Consider the following 23,321-nt stretch of genomic DNA (forward strand, 5'->3'; position numbering starts at 1 on the left):
ATGATGGTTTAATTTTCCATCCTCGTTCTAAAGAAAAAAGAACAAGGGCAAATAGAAAATTGCATTTAGAGCTAGGTAAAATATTTAAAATTTCCTGAAAGAAAAAAAAAGTCATTAAAACAATAAATAGGCTGACAAGGTTGTGAAAGGATTGGAATTCACAGATTCTCCAACTCCTAGCTACTGTCCATTTGTCCGTCCTCCTCTAGCTTTTTTCCCCCACAGTCCTTTTCTACATCTCTCTCTTCTATCTTCAAAATGGTTTGGTGATCTACAAGTTTTAAAAGTAGGCATTCTAGCATAAAAATTGCTAACTTTTAGTTTTTATTAATTAGAAACTATGATACTGTCTCTAGATTTATAGTTTTTAATAGTTTTATAATTTTGACATACTTGGATATATACAGCCTATGTGGCTTAATATATAACCTCATTAGAAATTCTGCTAACAAAGAAATTATGCCCCCAAGTCACCACTATATATTTGGAGAATTACGTAGAGTTCTAAATAGGAACGACAGGTTTCGAAGTAGCAGGCTTAGACAGAACAAAGGTAAAAATACTCATTTCAACTCAATGCTTATTCTCTTAGCTAAGGGAAGTCAGAGCAGACCATAGACAATGATGGTCAATGACAGACAAATAGTATTTGAGAAACCACTCTGTAAAGGGTACTTTACATATGTTATCTTGGTAAATTTTATAACTTCGAAGTAGGTTTAAATATCTCTGTCTATACTACACCTTTATTAAATAGAAATTATTTCCATTTTATGGATGAGGAAACAAACTCAGAAAAGCAGCTGGTCCAAAGTCCATAAGGTTATAATGGCAGAACAAAAGCTGAAGGTCTACCTGGAGCCTATGCTTTTTGTTACAGGTTTGAAAATATTAAGGCTCTAATTTCTACTTCTCAAGAATTTATAATGCTTTCCATCGTCACTGTGGTTTTAATTTATAGGAACCTCACTTTTGATACAAAAGAAAAACTGATTTCGTTTCTAAGTTTATATTGTTCTGTAATTCAGGGGCAACTCTTGGTTTATATTTCTACTATTGCCTTTCTAAACTTAATTATGTTATAAAAAGTCTGCTTCCTTTTTTTTTTAATCACTTTCCCCCCAACATTATTAATCAAGTTTAACTCTGAAATATCCATATTTTATGTGAGGACTCCTGGGACCATATGATCTCATTCACCTTTGTAGCTGTATTCCTGCTTAGCTAATTTCATTAATGGAAGCTTTAATTTTAAATTTCTATAATATTTTCAAAGTGTATTGATAGTGGTTTTTCAATCTGTGTTTAGTATATCCAAGATCTGTACTGGAAGCTTTCAGAAATGTTAAAATCAAATAGTTTTACTAAATGCTATTTGGCATAGGATAGATGTCTTAAGTTTAATACATGGTAACTTTTCTGCTTACTGAAATTGAATAATAAGCAAACATGATGGTAAAGTTTACAAAATAAATGCTAATTTGTTTAGACTAGAGATGTCGGATGCTTATTCTATAATTCACTGCAGTGGATTTTATTTATCATTCCCATATCCCAAAACTTCGTTTTAAGACAGTTGTCTAGTATTTAATTTATTGAACAAAGGGGGTTATCCCAGGAAATTTTCAATATTTTAAAGTATGCGAATTAAAATAAATTCCCGAGATTAATTTCTAAGGATTAAATCAGAGAATGTATTTTCCTGGGTGTCATCCCAAAATGGGTACAGTCATTTTCGATAAAAAGAAAACAAAGTCTTTGGGGTTTGAGAGAAAAAAAGACGAGAGGAGGTAAAAAATGGAGTATGTTCCAGTTTACAAAACGGGGGACAATGCGTGGAGGACCCTTCAGAGAAAAGAGCCTGAATTTAAATATCACAAATACATTTATCCTGCGAGACACACCAGCGGGCGGTAGAAACCTTTCCTAAGTGCGTTTGTTTTTTTGTAAAACCCATCACCAAGATCTCTTTCAACATACTGGGACAGGCCTGTTTCTCCACTCCCACTGCTGAAGTTTGGACTAAGTCTGAAAACCCCAGGCACCTGCGGCTCTGACGAAACCGGCGAGGAGCACAGGGGAGCACGTCGCTTCTCCCATTTTCCGTCTCCAGATTCCAGAGCTTTTTCACAAGCGGTGTCAAGGTTCGGCGGCGGCGCCCCAGAAATAAGAGCTATTCCGGGGAGAGGGACCTGGGCCTGCACTGATGCTTTGCAAAGGTGTGCGTCCGCAGAAGATGCCAGCAGCCTCCTCTCTCTAGGCCGCTGCCGCCCGGCCGGAGCCCCGGAGAAACGCGCCTAGAGGCCGGAGCCCGCGCGGACCCCAAGCCCCGTGTCTGACCCGGCAGCCCGGGTCTCGGCCGGAAGGGGGCGTGGCCTGGGGCCGGCGCGACGAGGCCAGCCGCGGCGTGGGGTTGTGGGGGTTCCTCCCGGGGCCCGCAGTGTTTCCGGCGCGCTCCCCCGCGTCTTGCGTCCTGTGGTCTCGCCCGTCCCCGCTGCCATGTTGGATTGTGCGGCCGCCGCCGCCGCCGCCGCCGAAGGAGGGTTGCAGGAGGAGGAGTTGGGAGTTTAGCGCAATCGCCGGAGTGCGAGGACAACGACCATCCGGCCAGAGCCTGGCCCGGCGGGAGCTGGGCGCTTCCCTTCCTCAGCGCGGCCCGCCGTCGGCTCCTCCTTCCCGTGGCCTCCTCCCCGCGCCGGAGGAGCTGCGAGATGCTGCGCCTCTGACTCCCCTCCTCCCGCCCCTGTCACCGAGAAGGGGAACGAGCGCTCGCCCACTCGCCGGAGGAGACGGCCCTGGCCTCCCAACCCCGCCGGCGAAATCATGAGCTCCGGCCAGCAGCAGCCGCCGCCGCCGCGGAGGGTCACCAACGTGGGGTCCCTGCTGCTCACCCCGCAGGAGAACGAGTCCCTCTTCACCTTCCTCGGCAAGAAATGTGTGGTCAGTGGCCGAGACCCGCGCCGCCGCCCCCGACGTTAGCTCACGGGCCCGGGCCCTGAAGGCCGGGAAGTGGGAGTGGGGAAGGAGGCGGGAGCGGCGCGGGGAGGGTCGGGCTGCCGGCCAGGCCTCCCGCCGGCCCCCGGCTCCTCGTCGGCCCTCTGGCGGGGCTTCCTGGGTGCGGGCAGTGCGGGCCTGCCGGACGCCGCCTCCCGGACCTGGCCGGGAAGCAGGGAAGTGTCACCTCCGCGGGCCTGCCGTGGATCTCTGCTCCACCAGGCCCGCCTCCGTGCCCTTGCTGCTGGTTCAAACTTTACTCTCAGGCCACAGGGGGATCTTCTTGCAGCAGCTGCCTGATGTTGGTAACCGGGGCCCTGTACTGGCCCTCACTTCTCCTCCTATGGCCTCATTTGGGAGGACCTTCCATCACAATGCCAGAGGTCTCAGGAGTGGGTAGGTCGGGGACGGAAGCCCAGATATGAATGAAGGGGACCATAAAGTGGTTTTTAATCCCCTTTGAGGATCTCGGGAGGGAATGAAGTCGAGTGCATCGGTTCGGAACGAGGGCAGGAAATGCTGCTGCTCCCCACTGCAGAGAAACAAGGTTTATTCTTCCAGCAGTCTCGACCAGGCCTGGTTTCTCTCTCCTCTCCACCGTTTTTTGTTTTGTTTCGTGTTTTGCATTGGTGGGAGGAGGATATGCTGCTCTCCCACAACCAAGCGCAGGGGAACCGCAGTCTCCAGCAGTTCTTGGCCTTTGGGGGCCTGAGAAGGGTTCTTAGGTTAGTGCTGTGTGGCCTGTTCCAACCCCAGATGGCCGGCTGGGATCGAGCAGTTCTGCTGTGGGAAGGGGAGTGTGTGTTATTGACGGAAGCATTCATTACATTGGCTGCTGGCACTTCTGGGGGTGGGGAGGTTCTGCTCTGTGGTGTAGGCCTTGTTAGGCTGCATCTTACTCTGGTGGCTGGGTTGAACTGTGGCTGAGTTTGTTGGAACGCTGTTGGGGTCCCTTTCTCCCCTCTTTACTGGCGAGCACCTGCAGAGTATGTGCCACTGGAACCCAGGAACCCTGAGGGAAACGTCAACAGAGCTGTACCTTTTACGGCTTCTCTTAGTGTTAAATGTGTCAAATCAGGCTGCACTTGCCTGTTTAAGAAGTAAGGATTAGACAGTTTCTGGGAAGTTACCAGATTAATTGTTAACTTTATAGTTACCCTTTGTATCCTGTGCCATCCAGTTGGAGATTGAATCATTCTATGCAATTCAGATGTGTTTGATTTCAGAAGTTAGACCTAATTAGAAGAATAAAATGAAGCGGGCTAAAAGTCAGAATTTGGGGAGACAGTTGTAAAGACAGTCAAGCCTCCTCCCCTACACACACTTTAAACAAATGAGCAGACTGAGCCAGTGAGCCCTAAGTCACACAACAATTTAGTCATGTAACCAGGACTCCTGATGCCTAGTCTCTTGTACTTTTCACTACATCGTATTGTTCTGGGAAAGTTTTTGTTCTTTCTTCTTACTGATTTATTTCTAGAAGTGGTGTTAAAGGAGTAATCACTTCTTTTTTTCAAAAATATATAAATTTGGGATATAATTAAACTGTAAGATTCTTAAAGCAGCGCTATTTTTTGCATATTTTCAATTTGGGAAAATCTCCAGCTCTTTGAAAATGACATTATCTGCTTATTACTTATCTGTTTATTACTTTACTTTGTAATCTGTGTCAGAAAAGAAGTAGTTGTACTATATGTTACATACCAGACACATTAACTTCAAATAGAAAGGACATTACATTTACTCACAAGTATACTGACTGACTGCTCTATGCTTACCTGTAATGTTTACTGGTTTCAAAAAAATGACATGTGATAGAATACAGTGATAGAGCAAAATAGTGTTTCTTACTGGTTAATATAGGTGGATTGCCAAATAAGCTGTCAGTATTCAGTGCTTAATTTCTTTATGTCATCCATTATTATTCAACCTTTTGAATTTCTGTCATTTAGAACCACTCTGTTGGAGTTACCTGCTCTTCTGGTAAGAAATTGTTGCAATGATTAACTTTAATATTTGACGCCTCCAAATATTAGAGAGTACAGAATGATATTTTAATTTTCTGGAACAATCTTTTTTTTTCCCCTTTGCTGATGATGCAGTTTTTTGTTTTTGTTTTTGTACAGTGTTGAAACACATTCTCTCATTAAAAAAAATCAAACAGTAAGATTTACAGGTCAGAACAAATTTGTTAAGCAAGAGTGTATTCAGAGTTCTGTTTAAAAATTCAAGAAACAAGAGTCATTATAGTCCCAGCCCTAAAGGAGTTTCATTCCTTCTTTCACTCAACAAATACTCAAGTAATTAAATGTTGAGGTCAAAATCAGGGTTGATGCCTGCTCTCAGGGAGCTTACTGTGTCTAAAAGTGGAAACAAATGTGTAAATTGATGAGTAAGTCAATATTTCAGAGTGATGTGTGAGAGGCTGCATGTCACAATGGAAAGTATCTTGGCTTTGTAATCAGTAGACTGGGGATCAAACTCATATGGTCACTTTGGACAAGTTTCTTAAGCCCCCTGTTTTAGAATTGGTTTTCTCATTTCTAAAATAGGGTTTCTATCTCATGGGGTGGCTGGCTGGATTAGAAGGACTATATGTAAATATATGGATGGTGTTAGTTTTATAAAGGTTTAGGAGATCAAAAGGGAGGATGAGTAAAAGCTTTTTGGAATGGGTGATACCTGAATATTTAAGATTAATAGGGATAGTCATCCTCGGATGCTCAAGTCCCTTGTGGTCAGCCCTCTGTATCCAGAGATTCGAAGGGCCGACTGTACTCCCCAGGTTGATGAGAGGTGGCAAACAGCTTGGGAAGTCAGCGGACCTATGTTGTGGAGCAGGGGGGGTTTCTGTTAGGGTATTGCATTGGAGGCATTAGGAAGATTATTACAAATACATATGTCTAGGCTGTGGCTAGATAGTATTCAAATTCAGTGGGTGAGGTGGAACTTGGGTGTTTCTATTTTTAGCCAGTAGAAGGCTCTAACATATATCACAGTTTGAAAACCACTGCTGAAATCCACTGTTTTCTAATAGGGTAATCCTGAAGCATATTGGCAACATTAGTAGGTTTTCCCTCAATATTTGGTTCATATTTTGTCAGTTAAGGTTAAGTTAAAACAAGCTCTGATAGTACAGCATTTCCTTAACCCATTAAAATATCAATGTGTATTTCATAAATGTAAGAGAAAGATGCAGCTGAGCAAGTATTGCCGTAGTTGGTAAGGTACCACAAGATCAGATTTGACTTTTAGGAAGTTAGGGAGAAAGGTGCAGGCACCATGGAGGGTGGATTGAGAGTTGTGAGAGTGGAGGAAAAGGAGATTATATCCACAGCGGTCCATATGAAATATGATGAGGGTCTGAATTAAGGCAGTGCTGGTAGAATCAAGGACAAAAAGATTCCAGTAGGATTTCATCCCCCTTAGATACAGAGCATGAGGGAAGGGAATTGGGAAAAAGGCAAGTATGAAACCATCAGCAGAAAAAGTATGCAGAAACGTACATGTGTCACTAGATGGAAATATGCCCAGATGTAATTGAGACTCTAGGTTGGTGATTAGTTTCATGGAGGAAGTGAATCTTCAGTAAATCTGTAGTTTTGCCAGTTTTTAAAAATCGATCTGGTGAAAGTTGAGGTTTCATGCAAAGTTATAGGTAATATATAAATTTATGTTATATACTTTTATATAAAGTAAATAGTTCTGATGCAATTCATTAGCTGGTAGTATTTTCTTAGAACAATTAAGAACGGTTAAAAATAAGATTATTAGGTCTTGTTTTGTAGTTAGTTCTGTTGCCTTTCATGTAGTGTGGTTTAACCTATTTTCTATAAAGAGTATATTCGTCTTGCAAGAAGAGTTAAATGTATATATTCCTGAATAAGCAAGAAGTTAAGGATTAGAAAAAATAAAACCTTATACTAGCACTTTACACCCATCTCTGGTCCAGATGGACTGGGGTTAGTAATGTCGACTGTTACCGTTCCCTGCCGTACTCACCTGGTTTGTTTCAAGATTTAGTGATATATAAGAAGCCATTTTTATTAACTAACTTTAATTTTTATTTTCTTTAGTTCCTCAGCATTTATTTTAACTTGCTTATATCCTTTAGTTTTTTGTTTATTTTCTCACCTTATATATAATTTTGGGAGATTAGACCTTATGCCTGCATAGTCTTCTATAATTTTTATAGCATATAACATCTAGCATACAGATCACTGAATACTTCCTGATTGCATAATTATAATAGCTAATTTGTTTATTCCCTAGGAATTCACTCAGCATTTCTCATTGCTTGATCAGATTGTTAAAATCTTCACTAATTAGGAAAACAAAGTGGTTTAATTCTGCTGCTGAACTAATATAGGTGGTAGTAGTAGCTGTCCAACGGTTATTTTGTTTCTGTTCTAAATTCTTAAGTAAGTTTAGAGGGAGAGGTGTCTAGAGGGGATCACTGTCTTGATGAAGGCCTAAGTTAGGGCAGTACTACTGGGAAGTTGGGGCTGAGAATGTATTTCACCTTGAGTAATACGGAAAGAGAAAAAAGGTTAAAATTCATGGGATTTGCAATATGCAAAGATAGGTAGTCAGCCTTCTCTATTATAGAGGAAAAAAGGTGAGTACAAAGGTGTGGGCGGACACAAGAGGAGATTTAGAAGAATCCAGCAGACCTGGGTTATGTATTTCTTGTTATTCTTAGCGCTGTAATATAGGCAAACTTCTTAACAGATATGAGCCTTAATGTCTAGATTTGTAAAATGGGCTTAGTCAAGGATTTCAGAGAATAATGCAATAATGTGTGTAAAGCACTTAGCTGCCACTTATAAAGTGTTCTGGGACTTTGGAGAAGCATGTGAAGGAATGTTGTCGTTAATACTATTCGTTACTTGGTTTAGATTTCCTGTTACTGGCAGGGAGGTTTTTAAAGTAAAATCTTGAATTCTATATTACATTTGTTTTGGTTTAGGTAAATTAATTCTAACATTTTGGTTTAAAGACAGTAAATTATAAATATATAAATTAAGAGTTAAGCAGCAGCTGAAACAGATCTCTGGAGAAGTTCTGAGCAGCCTTATTAGCCCCTCTGGCTGCTGACTGAAGAGGAAAACAGGGATCCTGGTATAAGCGTTAGGAGTTCCTGGGTTTTAGTCCATGGTCTGCCACCAATTAGTCATGAATGTGAGCAAGAATCTCTGCCTTCATGAACCTCACTTTCCTGCTCTGAAAATGAGTGGTTGGACAGATAACACCACAGTCTTTCCACCTTTAATGTTCTACCACTCTAAATATTCTAGTTGCCAGGGACTCTAGCAGGGAAGGAACAGCCCGTCTGTTAACCTTGGCACATGCGTGTATTGCACGATGGAGACAAATATAGTATATATCTAAGTGCGAGGTAGATAATCTCAAATCATTTCATTGTGGATTTCCATTTCTAACTCACCTTTTTCTTAGCGTTACAATTTAATAGACATTTTACTTTAAAAAGACCAGAGTGAACAGAATTAAAAGGTAGTAGTAGTAGTATAATCAGCTCTTAACTAACTTTGAATTATTATTATTAATTATTTCTTATAATTACAAGGAATTTTTGGCTTGGCTTGTTAGAAGTGTGCCTTTTAATTAAGATGGCATTATTTCTAAGAGTTTTTTTTGTTAATTCCATCTAGAACCTTGTTTCTCATATGAAATTGTATTAGCGTTATGATAGCTGGGTGTTACCTTTTATTGCTTATTATCTAACGTTAAAAGAAGTTTTTTTAAGTTTTTAGTTTTAAGTGTTAGACTCAATAGTTACAGTGAACTGACTTGGTTATTTTAGAGTGATTAAAGATGAGGTTTATTTATTTATTTAACTGAAGTATAGTCAGTTTACAATGTTGTATCAATTTCTGGTATACAGCATAATGTTTTAGTCATACATATGCATGCATGTATTTGTTTCCATATTTTCCATTATAGGTTGCTATAAGATATTGGACTTTGTTCCGTATGCTATACAGTAGAAACTTGTTGTTTATCTGTTTTATATATAGTAATTAGAATCTACAAATCTTGAACTCCCAATTTATCCCTTCCCACCCCTTTCCTCCCCTGGTAACCATAAGTTTGTTTTCTACGACTGTGAGTCTTCCTGTCTTGTAAATAAGTTCATTTGTGTCTTTTTTTTTTTTTTTTTTTTTTAGATTCCACATATGAGTGATATCATATGATATTTTTCTTTCTCTTTCTGGCGTACTTCATTTAGAATGACAATCTCCAGGTCCATCCATGTTGCTGCAAATGGCATTAATTTATTCTTTTTTATGGCTGAGTAGTATTCCACTGTATAAATATACCACAGCTTCTTTATCATAGTCATCTTTCAGTGGACATTTAGGTTGTTTCCATGTCTTGGCTATTGTAAGTAGTGCTGCTATGAACATTGGAGTGCAGGTGTCTTTTTGAATTAGGGTTCCTTCTGGATCTATGCCCAGGAGTGGGATTGCTGGGTCATATGGCAAGTCTATTTTTAGTCTTTTGAGGAATCTCCATACTGTTTTCCATAATGGCTGCACCAAACTACATTCCCACCAACAGCGCAGGAGGGTTCCCTTTTCTCCACACCCTCTCTAGCGTTTATCATTTATGGACTTTTGAATGATGGCCATTCTGACTGGTATGGGGTGATACCTCACTGTAGTTTTTATATACATTTCTCTGATAATTAGCAATTTTGAGCATTTTTTTCATGTGCTAATTGTCTGTTTGTATATCCTCATTGGAGAATTGCTTGTTTAGGTCTTCTGCCCATTTTTGGACAGGGTTGTTTCTTTTTTTGTTATTAAGTTGTATGAGCTGTTTGTATATTCTGGAAATTAAGCCCTTGTCTGTTGCATCATTTACAAATATTTTCTCCCATTTTGTAGGTTGTCTTCATTTTGTTTATGGTTTCCTTTGCTGTGTGAAAGCTTATAAGTTTAATTGGGCTCCATTTGTTTATTTTTGCTTTATTTCTATTGCCTGAGCAGACTGTCCTAGGAGAACATTGCTAATGTTTATGTCAGGAAATATTTTGCCTATGTTTTCTTCTAGGAGATTTATGGTGTCTTGCCTTATGTTTGCATCTTTAAGGCATTTTGAGTTTATCTTTTGTGTGGTGTGAGGGAGTGCTCTAATTTCATTGATTTACATGCAGCTGTCCAGTTTGTCCAGCATCATTTGCTGAAGAGACTGTCTTTTCTCCGTTGTAGATTCTTGCCTCCTTTGTCAAAGATTAATTGACCCCAAGTCTGGGTTTATTTCTGGGCTCTATGTTCTGTTCCATTGATCCATCTGTCTGTTTTTGTGCCAGTACCATGCTGTTTTGATTACTGTTGCTCTGTAGTATTGTCAGGTCTGGGAGGGTTATTCCTCCAGCTTCGTTCTTTTTCTTCAGTATTGCTTTGGCAATTCTGGGTCTTTTGTTATTCCATATAAATTTTAAGATTATCTGTTTTGTAAAGAAACATCATGAGTAATTTGATAGAGATCACATTAAGTCTGTAGATTGCTTTGAGTAGTATGCCTGTTTTAACAATATTAATTCTTCCAATCCAAGAGCATGGAATCTCTTTCTATTTCTTTAAATCATCCTAAATTTCCTTAATCAATGTTTTATAATTCTCTGTGTATTCCTTGGTCAGGTTTATTCCTGTGTTTTCTTTTTTTAATGTGATTTTAAAAGTTTTTTTTTTTACTTTCCTCTTCTGATATTTCATTGTTACTGTAAAGAAATGCAATTGATTTCTGTATGTTAATCTTGGATCCTGCTACCTTGCCAAATTATTTTATCAGCTCCAGTAGTTTTTGTATGGCCCCTTTAGGGTTTTCTGTATACAATATCATGTCATCTGCATATAGTGACAATTTTACCTCTTCTCTTCCAATTTGGATTCCTTTTATTTCTTAGGATTTCCAATACTAGGTTAAATAAAAGTGGTGAGAGTGGGCATCCTTGTCTTGTTCCACATTGTAGTGGGAAGGCTTTCAGCTTTTCACTGTTGAGTGTTATTTTGGCTGTGGGAAAAGTTGAAGTTTAAAAGAGTTCAGCTTCATTATAAATTACTCTTTCTAGGAGTCATAGCTTTGATCCAATAGATGAGAACCTAGCATTATTAAGAGTTCACTTTTGCTGTAAAGATTCTAGAAACAAAACAAGTTTGTACATTCTTGTTCAGAGTAATATATATATAATTTTTAACTGTAGATAAAATTCTTATTGGTGTATGACTGAACTGCCTAGTATTTTTTAAGTATTAAGTATTGTTTACTAATTTATAGGAGAGTGAAATTGATTAGAAAACATCAGTTTCACTTTGGAGTTAATGTGTTATAGAGAAATTATGGCCCCTTTTTAAAGAGACCAAATAACTGGTTTAGAGTGATGTTGAAGGTGCAAATCTAGAAAAGCTCCCTGTAGAAAACAATCAAAAGAAAGATCTGTAGTAACTTCATATTTAAATTACTATGATTGTTAGTTTACTCTAATTGTTCCTTAATATCCTTAGCTCCTTGGTTCTTCTGCCATGGTGATTTTGTTTTTGAACTTACTTTTTACGTGATATGAAGATTACTATAGAAATCTGTCTCTATAAGAGGGGTACTCATTAAAGACCAGATGAATTGAAAAAAAGAAAATGCAGAAGACATCTAGGAATATAAAATGCTGTTAAAAATGATATAAGGAGATTGAAATATCATCAACAGATAAACAGTAGCTTTAGGACAATGAAATGTTTTCAAGTTTCATTTTAAAGTTAAACTTTTATATTAGATTTGGAGAAAGTAAAACTAGTTAATGTTTTTAAGTATTAAGATAGAGGTGAAGTTGTTTATTTTTGGTTCCAAAACAAACAAACAAAAATTAAGTGAAATATTCCAGTATGGTGAATACTTTTTTTGCCAGAAAAATATTAGAGGGTACCTAAACACCTAAGAGATTTTCAGTAAAGGAACTGTTTGATTTGTATGCAATGCATGAAGCTAATCAAATGATTTCTTCTATTTTTAGTAATAAAATATCATCATGGTCAAGAATTGAGGACTTACTGAGCACATAATACCTTCCTAGAATTTTGGAATACATGGAAGGGGTAAGGAAGATCTAGTCCTTACCCCTAAATTGTTTACTAAATAGCCAGGGAAGATAAAAATTACGCACAAAAAGATACATTTTATAAGCCAGCATATAGTAAGGATTTGAATAATAGGGGAGATAGGTTTATCACTGTGGGATTCAATAAATCTTTGTGGGGCTTGAGCATGAGGACCTTAAATGGCCTCTAGAATGTATGTCAGAGCAAGGAAGCAGCTCCGTTCAAGTGTAGGGAAATGTGTGAGCAAGTTTGGAGTAGAAAATTTGTATGGAGTGTTTGGAAATACTGAATAGACTGGCTTGACTAGAATTGAGAATGGTATTTGCTTGAAGAGATAGTGAATGATAAGTTTGAAGGATAAATTAAGGACAGATTTTGGAAGACCTTGAACGTCGGACTTAGGAGCTGAGCTTTAGTTCCTAAATAGGGAGAAGTCACAAAGATGTTGATTCAAAAACGTTTGAGATAGGAAGGATCTAGAAATGGGGAAAACTGGAAATTATTATTCATAATTAAAATACTGTGAGTGAAAACTTTGAAGTTTACTAAACACTGTCGTATTCATTATCTCAGCAGACCTGGCCCGGCTAAGGAACCTGAATTGTAGAAGCATCTGGAACAGGAAAAGAATTATGAAGGATAGTGAATCCTTCGACTCTGTTCTCATGGCAGATACCACCTGTCACTCACAGCATTTTTTCCTACTTTGTTGTGATTGGTTTCTGAATACTCAGCATATCCTTACAGGCAGCCACTATCGATGAGTCCAAGTTCGAAGTAGATGAAGCTCGTTGCCATTCCAAGGCTATTTTCTAGAAATTTTGTGAAGAAAAAAAGGCAATATTTCGTTGGCTCTGTGAATTCAAGATGACAGCAGAACCACCTTATGGAAATGGCTAGATAATACAGATTGTAGGATTAGAGCTTTGGAATCCTTTGCATAGTGTTGATTATTGAGGCCTTAGGAGTGGACTTAGATCTATGAAGGTGTCCATGCACATTGAAATTAGAGAGGGAGGCAGTCTAGCCCATATTTGACTTGGCCAGCATTTGAAAAGGATGGATTTCAGTGAGGAGTTAAAGGGCGAGAAAGATAGTGTCTTTAAATTACCAGGAAGATGGTATTACACATGTTGTTCTGCAAGTTGTTCACTTATATTTTATATCTTTCACATATTGTCATGTCCATTTATTATCTGTTGCATACTTTTCACTACTGAATCCTATAGTTTATGAATTTCTTGTAACTCTATTAGCTTTTTATGGCCAGCTTAACAAAGTACCACAGATTGTGTGGCTTTAAAAACAAATTTATTCTCTCACATTTTTAGAGGCTAGAAGTCCAAAATCAAGGTGTTGGCAGGGTTGGTTCCTTGTGGAGGCACTGAGAGAAAATCTGTCCCATGCCACTCTGGCCCTTTACTGACCATTCTTGATATTCTTTGTCTTATAGATTCATCATTCCAATCTCTACCTATGTAATCAAGGGGTGTTCTCTCTTTGTCTGTTTCTCTGTGTTCTTTTTGTATAAGGACACTAGTCGTTGGATTAGCGTCAACCCTAAGATCTCATCTTAACTTACATCTGCAAAAAATCTCTTTTGATATATGGTTGCATTCACAGATACATGCATTAGGACTTCAGTGTGTTTTTTTAGGGAGACACAATTCAACCCCTTACAATAGGTGTTTTTACTTTCTAAGTTTTTGCTTTTAGAATAAGTTCTGTAGTGAACATTCAAATAATTATTTCTATGTATCCTTTACAGGTATTTCTATAGAATAAATTCTAAGAAGTGAAGTCAAGAGAGCATGAGCATTGAAAAATAGTAGTAGATACTTCCTGAATTGTGTTCCAAAACAGTTATTTCCAAACTCTGAATTTAAAAAATACTAGAGACTGCTGAATTGTCTTCCAAAACGTTTGTAACCAAGCTCTGTATGTTCACATCAACACTGGAATTTAAAAGTCTTTTTTGCTTTTGACAGTTTCACTGGTCAAAAAAATCTCATTGTTTGAGTTACAGTTTTTAATGAGGTTAAATATCTTTTCATGTCTATTGGTCATGTATATTTCTTCTGTGATTGCCTTATTCTTGTCTTTAAACCATTTTTTCTATTGGGTTATTTGTTTTTTTTTCTTAGTGATTTAAACTCTCTAGGAACAGTAATTATAGATTATGGCATTTTTTTAACATTTCAGCATTTTATTTTTTGACAGAAGTATTTTTGATGTTTTTGGTCATTACATAGGTTTTAAATTTTTGTGTAGTTAAATGTGGTAATCTTTCAAGTTTTTATTTAATGCTGTTCTAGCTCAGAACTGCAAAAGTATCTACTCACATTTTCCTAGAACTTTTATGGTTTTATTTTGTACATATTGTCTTTAATCTTTCTGGAAGTGACTTTTGAAAACAAGGGTAGTAGAAATCCAGTGTTAATATTTTTACAAATGGCTAGTTGTCTTGATGCCATTTATTGAGCAATTAATTTTCTCCTACCTATTTGAAATACTACCTTTATAATTTACCAAATTACCAGATGTACTTAGATCAGTTTCTGCCTTCTCTTATTTTTTTAAATTTCTTTGCCAGTATACAGAATTTTTAATTAGTGTAGCTTTATATTGATGATACTTTTGATTAGTTTTAAGTCCCTCATCAGTGTGGGTATCAACTCATGGCCAGTCTTGTCTACTTTATATTCTTACCCACTTTTTCCTTTTCTGTGTTATTTTTTTAACCATTTTTTAAAAATTGAAGTATAGTTAATTTACAGTGTTGTGTTAGTTTCAGGTGTACAGCAAAGTGATTCAGTTTTACATATATATACACACATATATATGTATATATATTCCATTCTTTTTCGATTCTTTTCCATTATAGATTGTCACAATATATTGAATATAGTTCCCTGTGCTATACAGTAGGTCTTTGTTGTTTATCTATCTTATATATACTAGTGTGTGTATGTTAATCCCAAGAATTAACCCACTTTTCTCTTTTCTGTATTACTTTTAAGTAAATATCAGGCATCATATGATTTTCTTTCCTAATTAGCCTGGTTGGAGGTTTATTAATTGTATTGATTTTTCTTAACAAGTTTTAGCTTAACAGATTATTATTTTTCTTATTTTCTATTTTATTGATTTCTGTTCTGATATCTATTATTTCCTTTTTTGCTTACATTTGGTTTATTTGCTTTTCTTTTTTTTAGTTTTTTTTTTCTTTAAGTGATTACTACTCAGTAGTTCATTTGAGACCTTTTTCTTTTTCTAACATAGATATTTAGTGCTATACATTTCCTCCTAAATATTGCTTTAGTCGCATGCCACATACTGAGTATGTTGTATTTTAACTTTAATTTAATTTAAATTACTGTCTAACTTTTCTTTTCATTTCTTTGACCCACATGTTTTCTAGAAGTATGAAATGTAGTTTCCAAAGATTTAGGGATATTCCAGATGTCTTCCTGTTATTAATTTTTACTTTAATTCCTTTGTATTGAAAATATGTGGGTATCAACTCGTGGCTAGTCTTGTTTACTTTATACCCTTACCCACTTAAGCAGAATTAAGCAGAATATGGCCTAAATTGATGTTCCACACGCACTTGAAAATAATGTGTATTCCACTGTTGTTGGGTTGAATGTTTAGCGAATGTACTGTATCAAATAAGTCAGTAGTGTAGTTTAAGTCTTCTTTATCCTTACTGATTTTCTGTCTACTTGCTCTACCAATTTTTAAGAGAAAGGGGTAGAATTCTTCTATATTTATGAATTTGTTTCTCCATGCAGTCTATCAGTTTACTTTGCTTTGAACATATTTGTCAGGTACATAAACATTTATAAGTTACGTCCTCTTGAATAATTGACCATTATCATGAAATGACTCCCTTTGTCTCTGGTGTACTTTGCTCTGAAATCAACTTTGTTATTAATATGGTGACTAAAATTTTCTTTTGATTGATACTATAATCTTTTTTGCATTCTTTTACTTTGAATCTCTTTGTGTCTTTATACTTAAACTGGGTTTCATATAGGTAGCACATAGTTAGGTCTTGCTTTTTAAGCCCTGTCTGACAGTATTTACTTTTTAATTTGGATATTTAGGCCATTTAAATTTAATATGATGATTATTGATGTGATTGGGTTTAAATCTACCATCTTGCTACTTGTTTTCTGTTTGCCTCACGTGTTCTTTGTTCCTTTTTTCCTCTTTTTTGCTGTCTTTCTTTACATTGCATTAGTACATGTCATTATGCTATATTGTTGCCATACATTTTACCTTCTACATATGTTATAAACACCATGATACATTGATGTTTTGCTCTAATGATTCAGATATCTTTTAAGGAGATTTGAAAATAAGAAAATAACCCACCTGGTTATCATTTCTGGTGCCCTTAATTCCTTTGTCTGGATCCAGACTTCTCTCCGCTATCAGTTTTCTTCAGCCAGAGTATTTTTTCTTTTTTCTTTTTTCATGAACATCTCTTGTAGTATAGATCTGCTACTGATAAATTCTTTCAGCTTTATATCTCTGAAAAAGTCTATATTTTGCCCTGAATCTTGAAAGATTTTCTCTGGATATATAATTTTACTTTGATAGTCTTTTTTTTTCTTTCTGTAAAGATGCTGCTCCAGGTATCTTCTTGTTTGCAGTTATTGCAGACAGGAAATCTGCTATGGTCCTTTTCTTTAATCTTCTGTACAGTATGTCTTTTTTCTCTGCTTTTAAGATTTTTCTCTTTGTTACTGGTTTGAAGGACTCTGATTATGATGTGCTTTGGCATAGTTTTATTATTCCTTGTGTTGGAATTTCTTATGCTTCTTGGATCTGTGGGTTTATGATAAGTTTATGTCAAGTTTGGAAATTTTTCAGACTTTTTTTTTCCAAATATACTGCCCCCTCCTCCCAAAAGCTGGACTTCAAAAAAGCTGGACACCTTGCTACTGGGCAGCTCATTTTTTTCCTTCCATCTCATTCTCTCACTGTTTCTTTTAGATAGTAGCCATTGCTACGTCTTTAAGGTCACTAATCTTTTGTCTACAATGTCTAATCTGCCATTAATACTACCTAGACATTGGTTTTTCATCTCAGATGTAGTTTTCATCACTACGGGTTTAATTTGGATTAAAAATGTATTCTGTGTTGCTACTTAACATATTGTATCTTTGCTCTAGCTCAATGTATGAAATACAGCTATGGTAACTATTTTAATGTCCTTGTCTACTAATTCTATCATCTGTATCAGTTACTCATGATTTATTCTTATCTTTACTATGGATCACATTTTTCTGCTTTTTTACCTGCTTGGTTATTTTTGAATGGATATTAGAGATTGTGAAATTTATCTCTGAATTTCTAGTGATAAGGTGTTACCTTTTATTTTCCATCAAAGTTTTCTACAATTGCTAATTGCTATACTTTAAGAGCAACCTGTCCCTTTTGCAATCATAAGTAATCAAATATATCTGAAGATACTCATTAATTTTTTTAAAGTTCTCATCATTGAAAAAAATTTCAATTAATAATCACATATTTCCTTTCTGCTGCTGTTTCCTCAATTATCTGATTATTCTTGGTTGTGGTCCAAATTTATGCTTGAAGAACTGCTTTCTAAAATAGCTAGCTAGCTTGGATTTTTTTTTTATAGAATGTATTTTTTCAACAGTTGTAGATTGACAGAAATCGTGTGGGAAGTACAGAGTGTTTACATATAACCTGTCCCCTCTCTCCACTCCGTTTCCCCTATTATGAACATCTTGCTTTCATGTGATACATTTGTTAAAATTGATAAACCAGTACTGATGCATTATTATTATTATTATGCATTATTATTACCAGAGTCCATGGTTCATACTAGGTTTGCCTCTATATATCTATAGGTTTTAGTTCTCACAGATGCGTTTCATGTATCCACCACATCACAATATCACACAGAATAGTTTTACTGCCCTAAAAATACCCTGTGCTCCACCTATTTATCCCTTCTCCCTCTTGTTGAAATCCCAGGGTCCATAGATATATATAGATATATATATATATTTTTTTTACTTTCTTTATAGTTTTTCCTTTTCCAGAATGTCATATAGTTGGAGTAGTGTGGTATGTAGTATTTACAGACTGGTTTCTTTCACTCAGCAATATGCACTTTAAATTCCTCCATGCCTTTTTGTGGCTTGATAGCTTATTACTTTTTATTGGTGAATAATATTTCATTCTAGCATGGATGTACCACAGTTTATCCGTTCACCTATTTAAGAAAATCTTAATTGCTTCAATTTTGGGCAGTTTTAAGTAAAGCTCTATAAACGTTCATGTGTGTTTTTTGTTTGGATGTAAGTTTTTAGGGATTTGGGTAAATATCCAGGAGCATGATTGCTACATCATATGGGAAACATGTATTTAGCTTTGTAAGAACCTGACAAAGTGTCTTCCAAAGTGGCTATAGTGTTTTGTATTCCTACTAGGAATAAATGAGAGTTCCTTCTGTTGCACTTTCTTATAGGATTTGATGTTACTAGTATTTTGGGTTTTAGTTATTCTGATAGGTTTATACTCATATCTCATTGTTTTAGTTAGCAATTCCTAGTGCTATATGATGTTGGGTATCTTTTTGTTTGCTTATTTGTCATCTGTGTATCTTCTTTGGTGACATGTCTGTTCACATTCTTTGCCCAAGTTTTAGTTGGGTTGTTTGTTTCTTATTATTGAGTTGCAAGAGTTCTTTGTTTTGGATATATATCCTATATCATGTATATTTTGTGTTTTGCATATATTTTCACTCATAGTGTGTCTTTTCATTCTTTTATCAGTGTCTTTTGCAGAGCAGAAGTTCTTAATTTTAATGAAGTTCAGTTTATCAGTTTTCTCTTTCATAGGTTGTGCTTTTGCTGTTGTTTCTACAAAGTCATCATCAAACTCACAGTCATGAATATTTTCTCCTTTGTTATCTTTTAGAAGTTTTATAGCTTTGCATTTGACATTTAAATCTATGATCAATTTTGAGTTAATTTTTGTGAAATATCTGTGATTGGTACCTAGATTGATTTTGACGAGGAGGCATGTGGATGTCCATATTTCAGAAAGCCTATCCTTTCTCCATTGTATTGTCTTTGCTCCTTTGTCAAAGATCAGTTGCATGTCTTGGTGTGGGTCTGCTTCTGGGCTCTCTTCTATTCCACTGAATTGTTTGTTTTCTCACCAATACCACACTGCTTTGATTACTATAGTTTTTAATAGTTCTTTTTCTTCAACATTGTTTTGGATATTTTGAGTCTTTTGCCTTTTCATATAAGCTTTAGAATAAGCTTGTTGATATCCACAAAATAACTTTGGCTGGGATTCTTTTGAATCTATGGACCCAATTAGGAAAGATAGATACCTTAACAATATTGAGCTTTCTTATCCATGAATATAAAATACCTCTCTATATCATCTTTGATTTCTTTCATTGGGATTTTGTAGTCATATAGATCTTGTATGTATTTTGTTAGTTTTATACCTAAATGTTTTACTTTTTTGTGCTAATGTAAATAGTATTTGTTTTTTAATTTCAAATTCTAATTGTTCATTGCTGGTATATAGGAAAGCAATTGACTTTTGCATGTTAACTTTGTATCCTACAACCTTGCTTATTAGTTCCAGGAATTTTTTTGTTTTTGTCTTTGTATTTTTAATTCTTTGGGATTTTCTATATAATCACATCATCTGCAAACAAATACAGTTTTATTTCGTCCTTCCCAATCTGTATATCTTTTCTTTTCTTGTCTTGTCTTGTTGCATTAGTGTTGAATAGGAGTGAAAGAGTATGCTGTGTTTGAGCATCTGCAGATTATTTGGCTGCTGTCTCGATCTATTTTGAGTTAATAGCAGGAGATGACAGTGAAAGTTGTTAATTGCCTCAGGTTAAGAAAAAGCTTGAATCCTTGACAAAGAGTTTGGATCTTATTCTTATCAAAAAGGAACCTATTAAAAAAAAAGGAACCCATTACATTTTTGAGGATGAATCTATCTATTAAAAAATAACCAGCAAGAAGAATTTATGGAGAATAAAATAGAGGCAGAGTGTCTTTTTAGGGTATTACAATACTTCAGGCCAAAGGAAGATACATTGTATAGTTGTATATAGTAGCATATACATATAGGAAAAAAAAGTCCTTTCTCATTGATTTTTGTTAAAGATCTCAGAGGTATGAGAGTACACATAGTACAAGTATTTACTTTAAAAAGTGTACTGTTACGGGTTTTTTGGGTTTTTTTTTCTGGGTTGGGGGTGGTGTGTGCAAATAATAGAAATTAGTTCTGGCTGGCTGAAGGAAAAAGGAAGTTATTGGCTACCAGAGGATCCCCTGGAATCCAAAATAGAATTGAACAGTAAAGATTCAGGAACAGCAGGAGGCTAGGAAATTCTGAGAATATCAGCAGGAGTCAGCGAAACTCTCAACTCCAGTCATTTCCTCCCTGTACTCCTCAGGCCTGTGACTCAGTTAGCATTCTAAATTCCTGGAAGAGACTCTTAATTGACTGAGCTTTAGCACAGGTCTTGTCTCTGGGGAGAGGCAGCAGGTCTCTAACACTTGGTGGTCTCGGGGGTAGGGGACAGGTAGTGCTACAAGATAGGTTTATCATATATATAAAAGCTAGTGAAAATCCTACTAAGATCTAGTACAGGGTTATTTATTTGGTCTCTCACTGACCTAAACTTTCTTTAGGTGCCATTATTAAAAATATTTACTCCCTGCTATTCTGGCATACTTTTTTAGTTTCAACTTCATTCCTAGATATGCAGATAGTAAAGGTGTAAGGGTGTCTTTCAAGTTTTTGGAAGCTTGGGGTTTTTTCTGGTTCTCTTTATTTTCATTGACCAACTTGCAGAAAATGAAGGAAATACTGGTCCTCTAGTGACTAGTTTCTGTAAGCTGGTAGTAGAGCTTTTAAAATGGTTTGGTTGGAAATCTAGCTAAATCTGCTAATATAAATGTCCATACTTAATATTTAATAAGTGCATACTATGCCAAGCAGTTTTCTGAGCACTTTGTATATTATTTAATTCTAATAACCCCAAGGTGAAGGAACTGTTCAGAGCACTTTACGTGTATCAATTAATTTAATCTTAATAACCTGTGAAGTTAGTAATATTACTTCCATTTTACACATCAGGAAATGGATAGGGAATGTAAGTAACCACCTAAATCACAAAGCTAGTAAGTAGTGTGCTCTGTCCCAGTCTGTGCTTGCAGTCCTCATACTTTTATCCCCTGGAATAGCCCTTATTCTCTGCCCTCACCTTGTCTCCAGTCAGAATTCGGGGTTCATTTTTCAGCCTTCCCAGAGCACTTATTTCTGCTTTCACTTCGGTACTTGTAGCATACTTTTAGTTATTTTTTAATCTCCTTTACTAGTTTATTAACTCCTTGAAGATGGGGACCATCTCTTAATTATCTTTCTATTTTCAGCAAATAATAAATATTTCTTAAAATGAATTTAACACCCCATTCAAATTTAATCTCTAAGTTAGCCAGACACTCTGTGAATGAATATGATTTACTTTGTTAATTCTTTTTATTATGAATATTCCCTTATCTAATGACCCCAACTCTTTCTTACCCTTGACCTCGTAAATTCCACATCTTGTGCTAAAAATGTATTTGTATAAAATCTCTTCCCTGGGGCTTTTCTGAGCAGTACTGTCCAATAGAACCTTTCATAATGGACATACTCTGCATCTGTGCTGTCTAGTAAGCAGTAACCTGTGGCTATTGAGCATTTGAAATGTGACTAATATGACCAAGGAACTGAATTTTCTGTTTTAAATTTGAATAGCTAAGTGTGGTTATTGACTGCCTTATCAGACATTGCAGCCCCAGAGAGCACAGGAAAAAGGAGCCCAGAAGTGAAAAGTGCCCTCCCACCTCCCCGTCTAGCCACCTGGTTGAGCACCTGACCTGGGGAGGACAGTAACATCGTAAAAGTTCTGTTTGACTCAAGTGAATTAGTCTCCAAATGTTTACACATTGAAAAAATATGGAACATTCAAATGATTAAATGTGGTATGGGATACAAGAGTTACCTTTCCATATAGAGAAAATCATTAGCTTGTTTTTGCCTTTAGAGCACATAATGCAATCTTATAGAGTAGTATTATGTTGTATAAAATCCTCACATCCTTCCCCACCTCCCTCACTGCCACCCACAAGTTCTTCATCTGTTAAGTGGTAGTCTTTTTTTTTTTTTTGGAGGAAAACTAACATGATCTGTCTTTTAATACAGTCAGTTTCCTACTCCTTTGTGGGAGTTGCAATCTAGCATCTAGTTATGCGTGTTCATTCAATTTCAATAATAATAACCAGAGAGAAATATTGGTTCATGCATTTTTTGAATAAAAATTGCCTTTTGAAACTAGCAGCATTGAGCTTTTTGAGGAAGCATATAAAACCTAGTTCATTGGGTAAGTTTATATTTCAAATTACTAGATCATTATTAATGTCTTACACTATAATTTCAAGTCTCTGAATCTTAAAAACAACTTTAGAAAAGTCCCCCCCCCCTTTTTTGCCTGTCTAATTCTTATGCATAATGTATGGGAGAGTCTGAAATGTACTTAAATTCCTTAGTTAGGTTGTATGTTGAATTTAAACTGTTAGTTACTCTAAGATTACCCTTCTCTTTGCATGTCCTTCCCCCAACTTAATTGTACATATGAAAGTCAAACTAAATGTGATATACATGTATAGATATATAATATGTAGACACATTCCTATGACTGTCTTTAAGAGTTTGGGTAATTATGAATTCCTGCATGTAGAATAACAAATGTGGGAGACAGAACCAATTGAATTTTAAACTTGCTTATCTTGATTAGTTGTGTTTAAGAGTTGAAAAGACTCAAAGGGAAAGTCTGTGAGAGAAATCATAGACTTTGACCTTCATTACAGACAGGCTATCTCCCTGTAGGAGCCAAAGTTTGCTTTTCTCTTCCTTTATAGCTTTAGACACTGTAGTATGTTATTTTCAGCAATGTTCACTTTTAATTTTTAAGAAAGCTTTTAAAAGGTACTAGAAATGCTTCCTGGTTTATAGTTTCTCGATCAGAAAGATGATCTTTTTATTTTTCCCAGACTTCTACCATGAAGTGACTTGAATAGGTCTTTTGGTTTTCTTTGGTGTCTGTATTTTTCAAATCAACATTTAAGTTTTTGAAAA

General features: G+C 36.3%; 1 protein-coding gene across 2 annotated transcripts in view; it reads left to right on the forward strand.

Moving 5' to 3' along the window:
* Window positions 1-2,024: 2,024 nt before the first annotated feature.
* WASL (WASP like actin nucleation promoting factor) overlaps window positions 2,025-23,321 on the forward strand; it is a 69,608-nt gene continuing 48,311 nt past the window's right edge. The window contains exon 1 of one of the 2 annotated variants that reach the window (XM_074367144.1): window positions 2,025-2,940. In XM_074367144.1, the coding sequence (XP_074223245.1) occupies window positions 2,824-2,940 (117 nt within the window). In that variant the 5' untranslated portion in view covers window positions 2,025-2,823. The remainder of the gene's footprint in view (window positions 2,941-23,321) is intronic. The other variant, XM_074367146.1, reaches the window with a different exon arrangement.

Source organism: Camelus bactrianus, chromosome 7 (genome assembly GCF_048773025.1).
Source record: "Camelus bactrianus isolate YW-2024 breed Bactrian camel chromosome 7, ASM4877302v1, whole genome shotgun sequence".
In the NCBI taxonomy this organism is placed as follows: Eukaryota; Metazoa; Chordata; class Mammalia; order Artiodactyla; family Camelidae; genus Camelus; species Camelus bactrianus.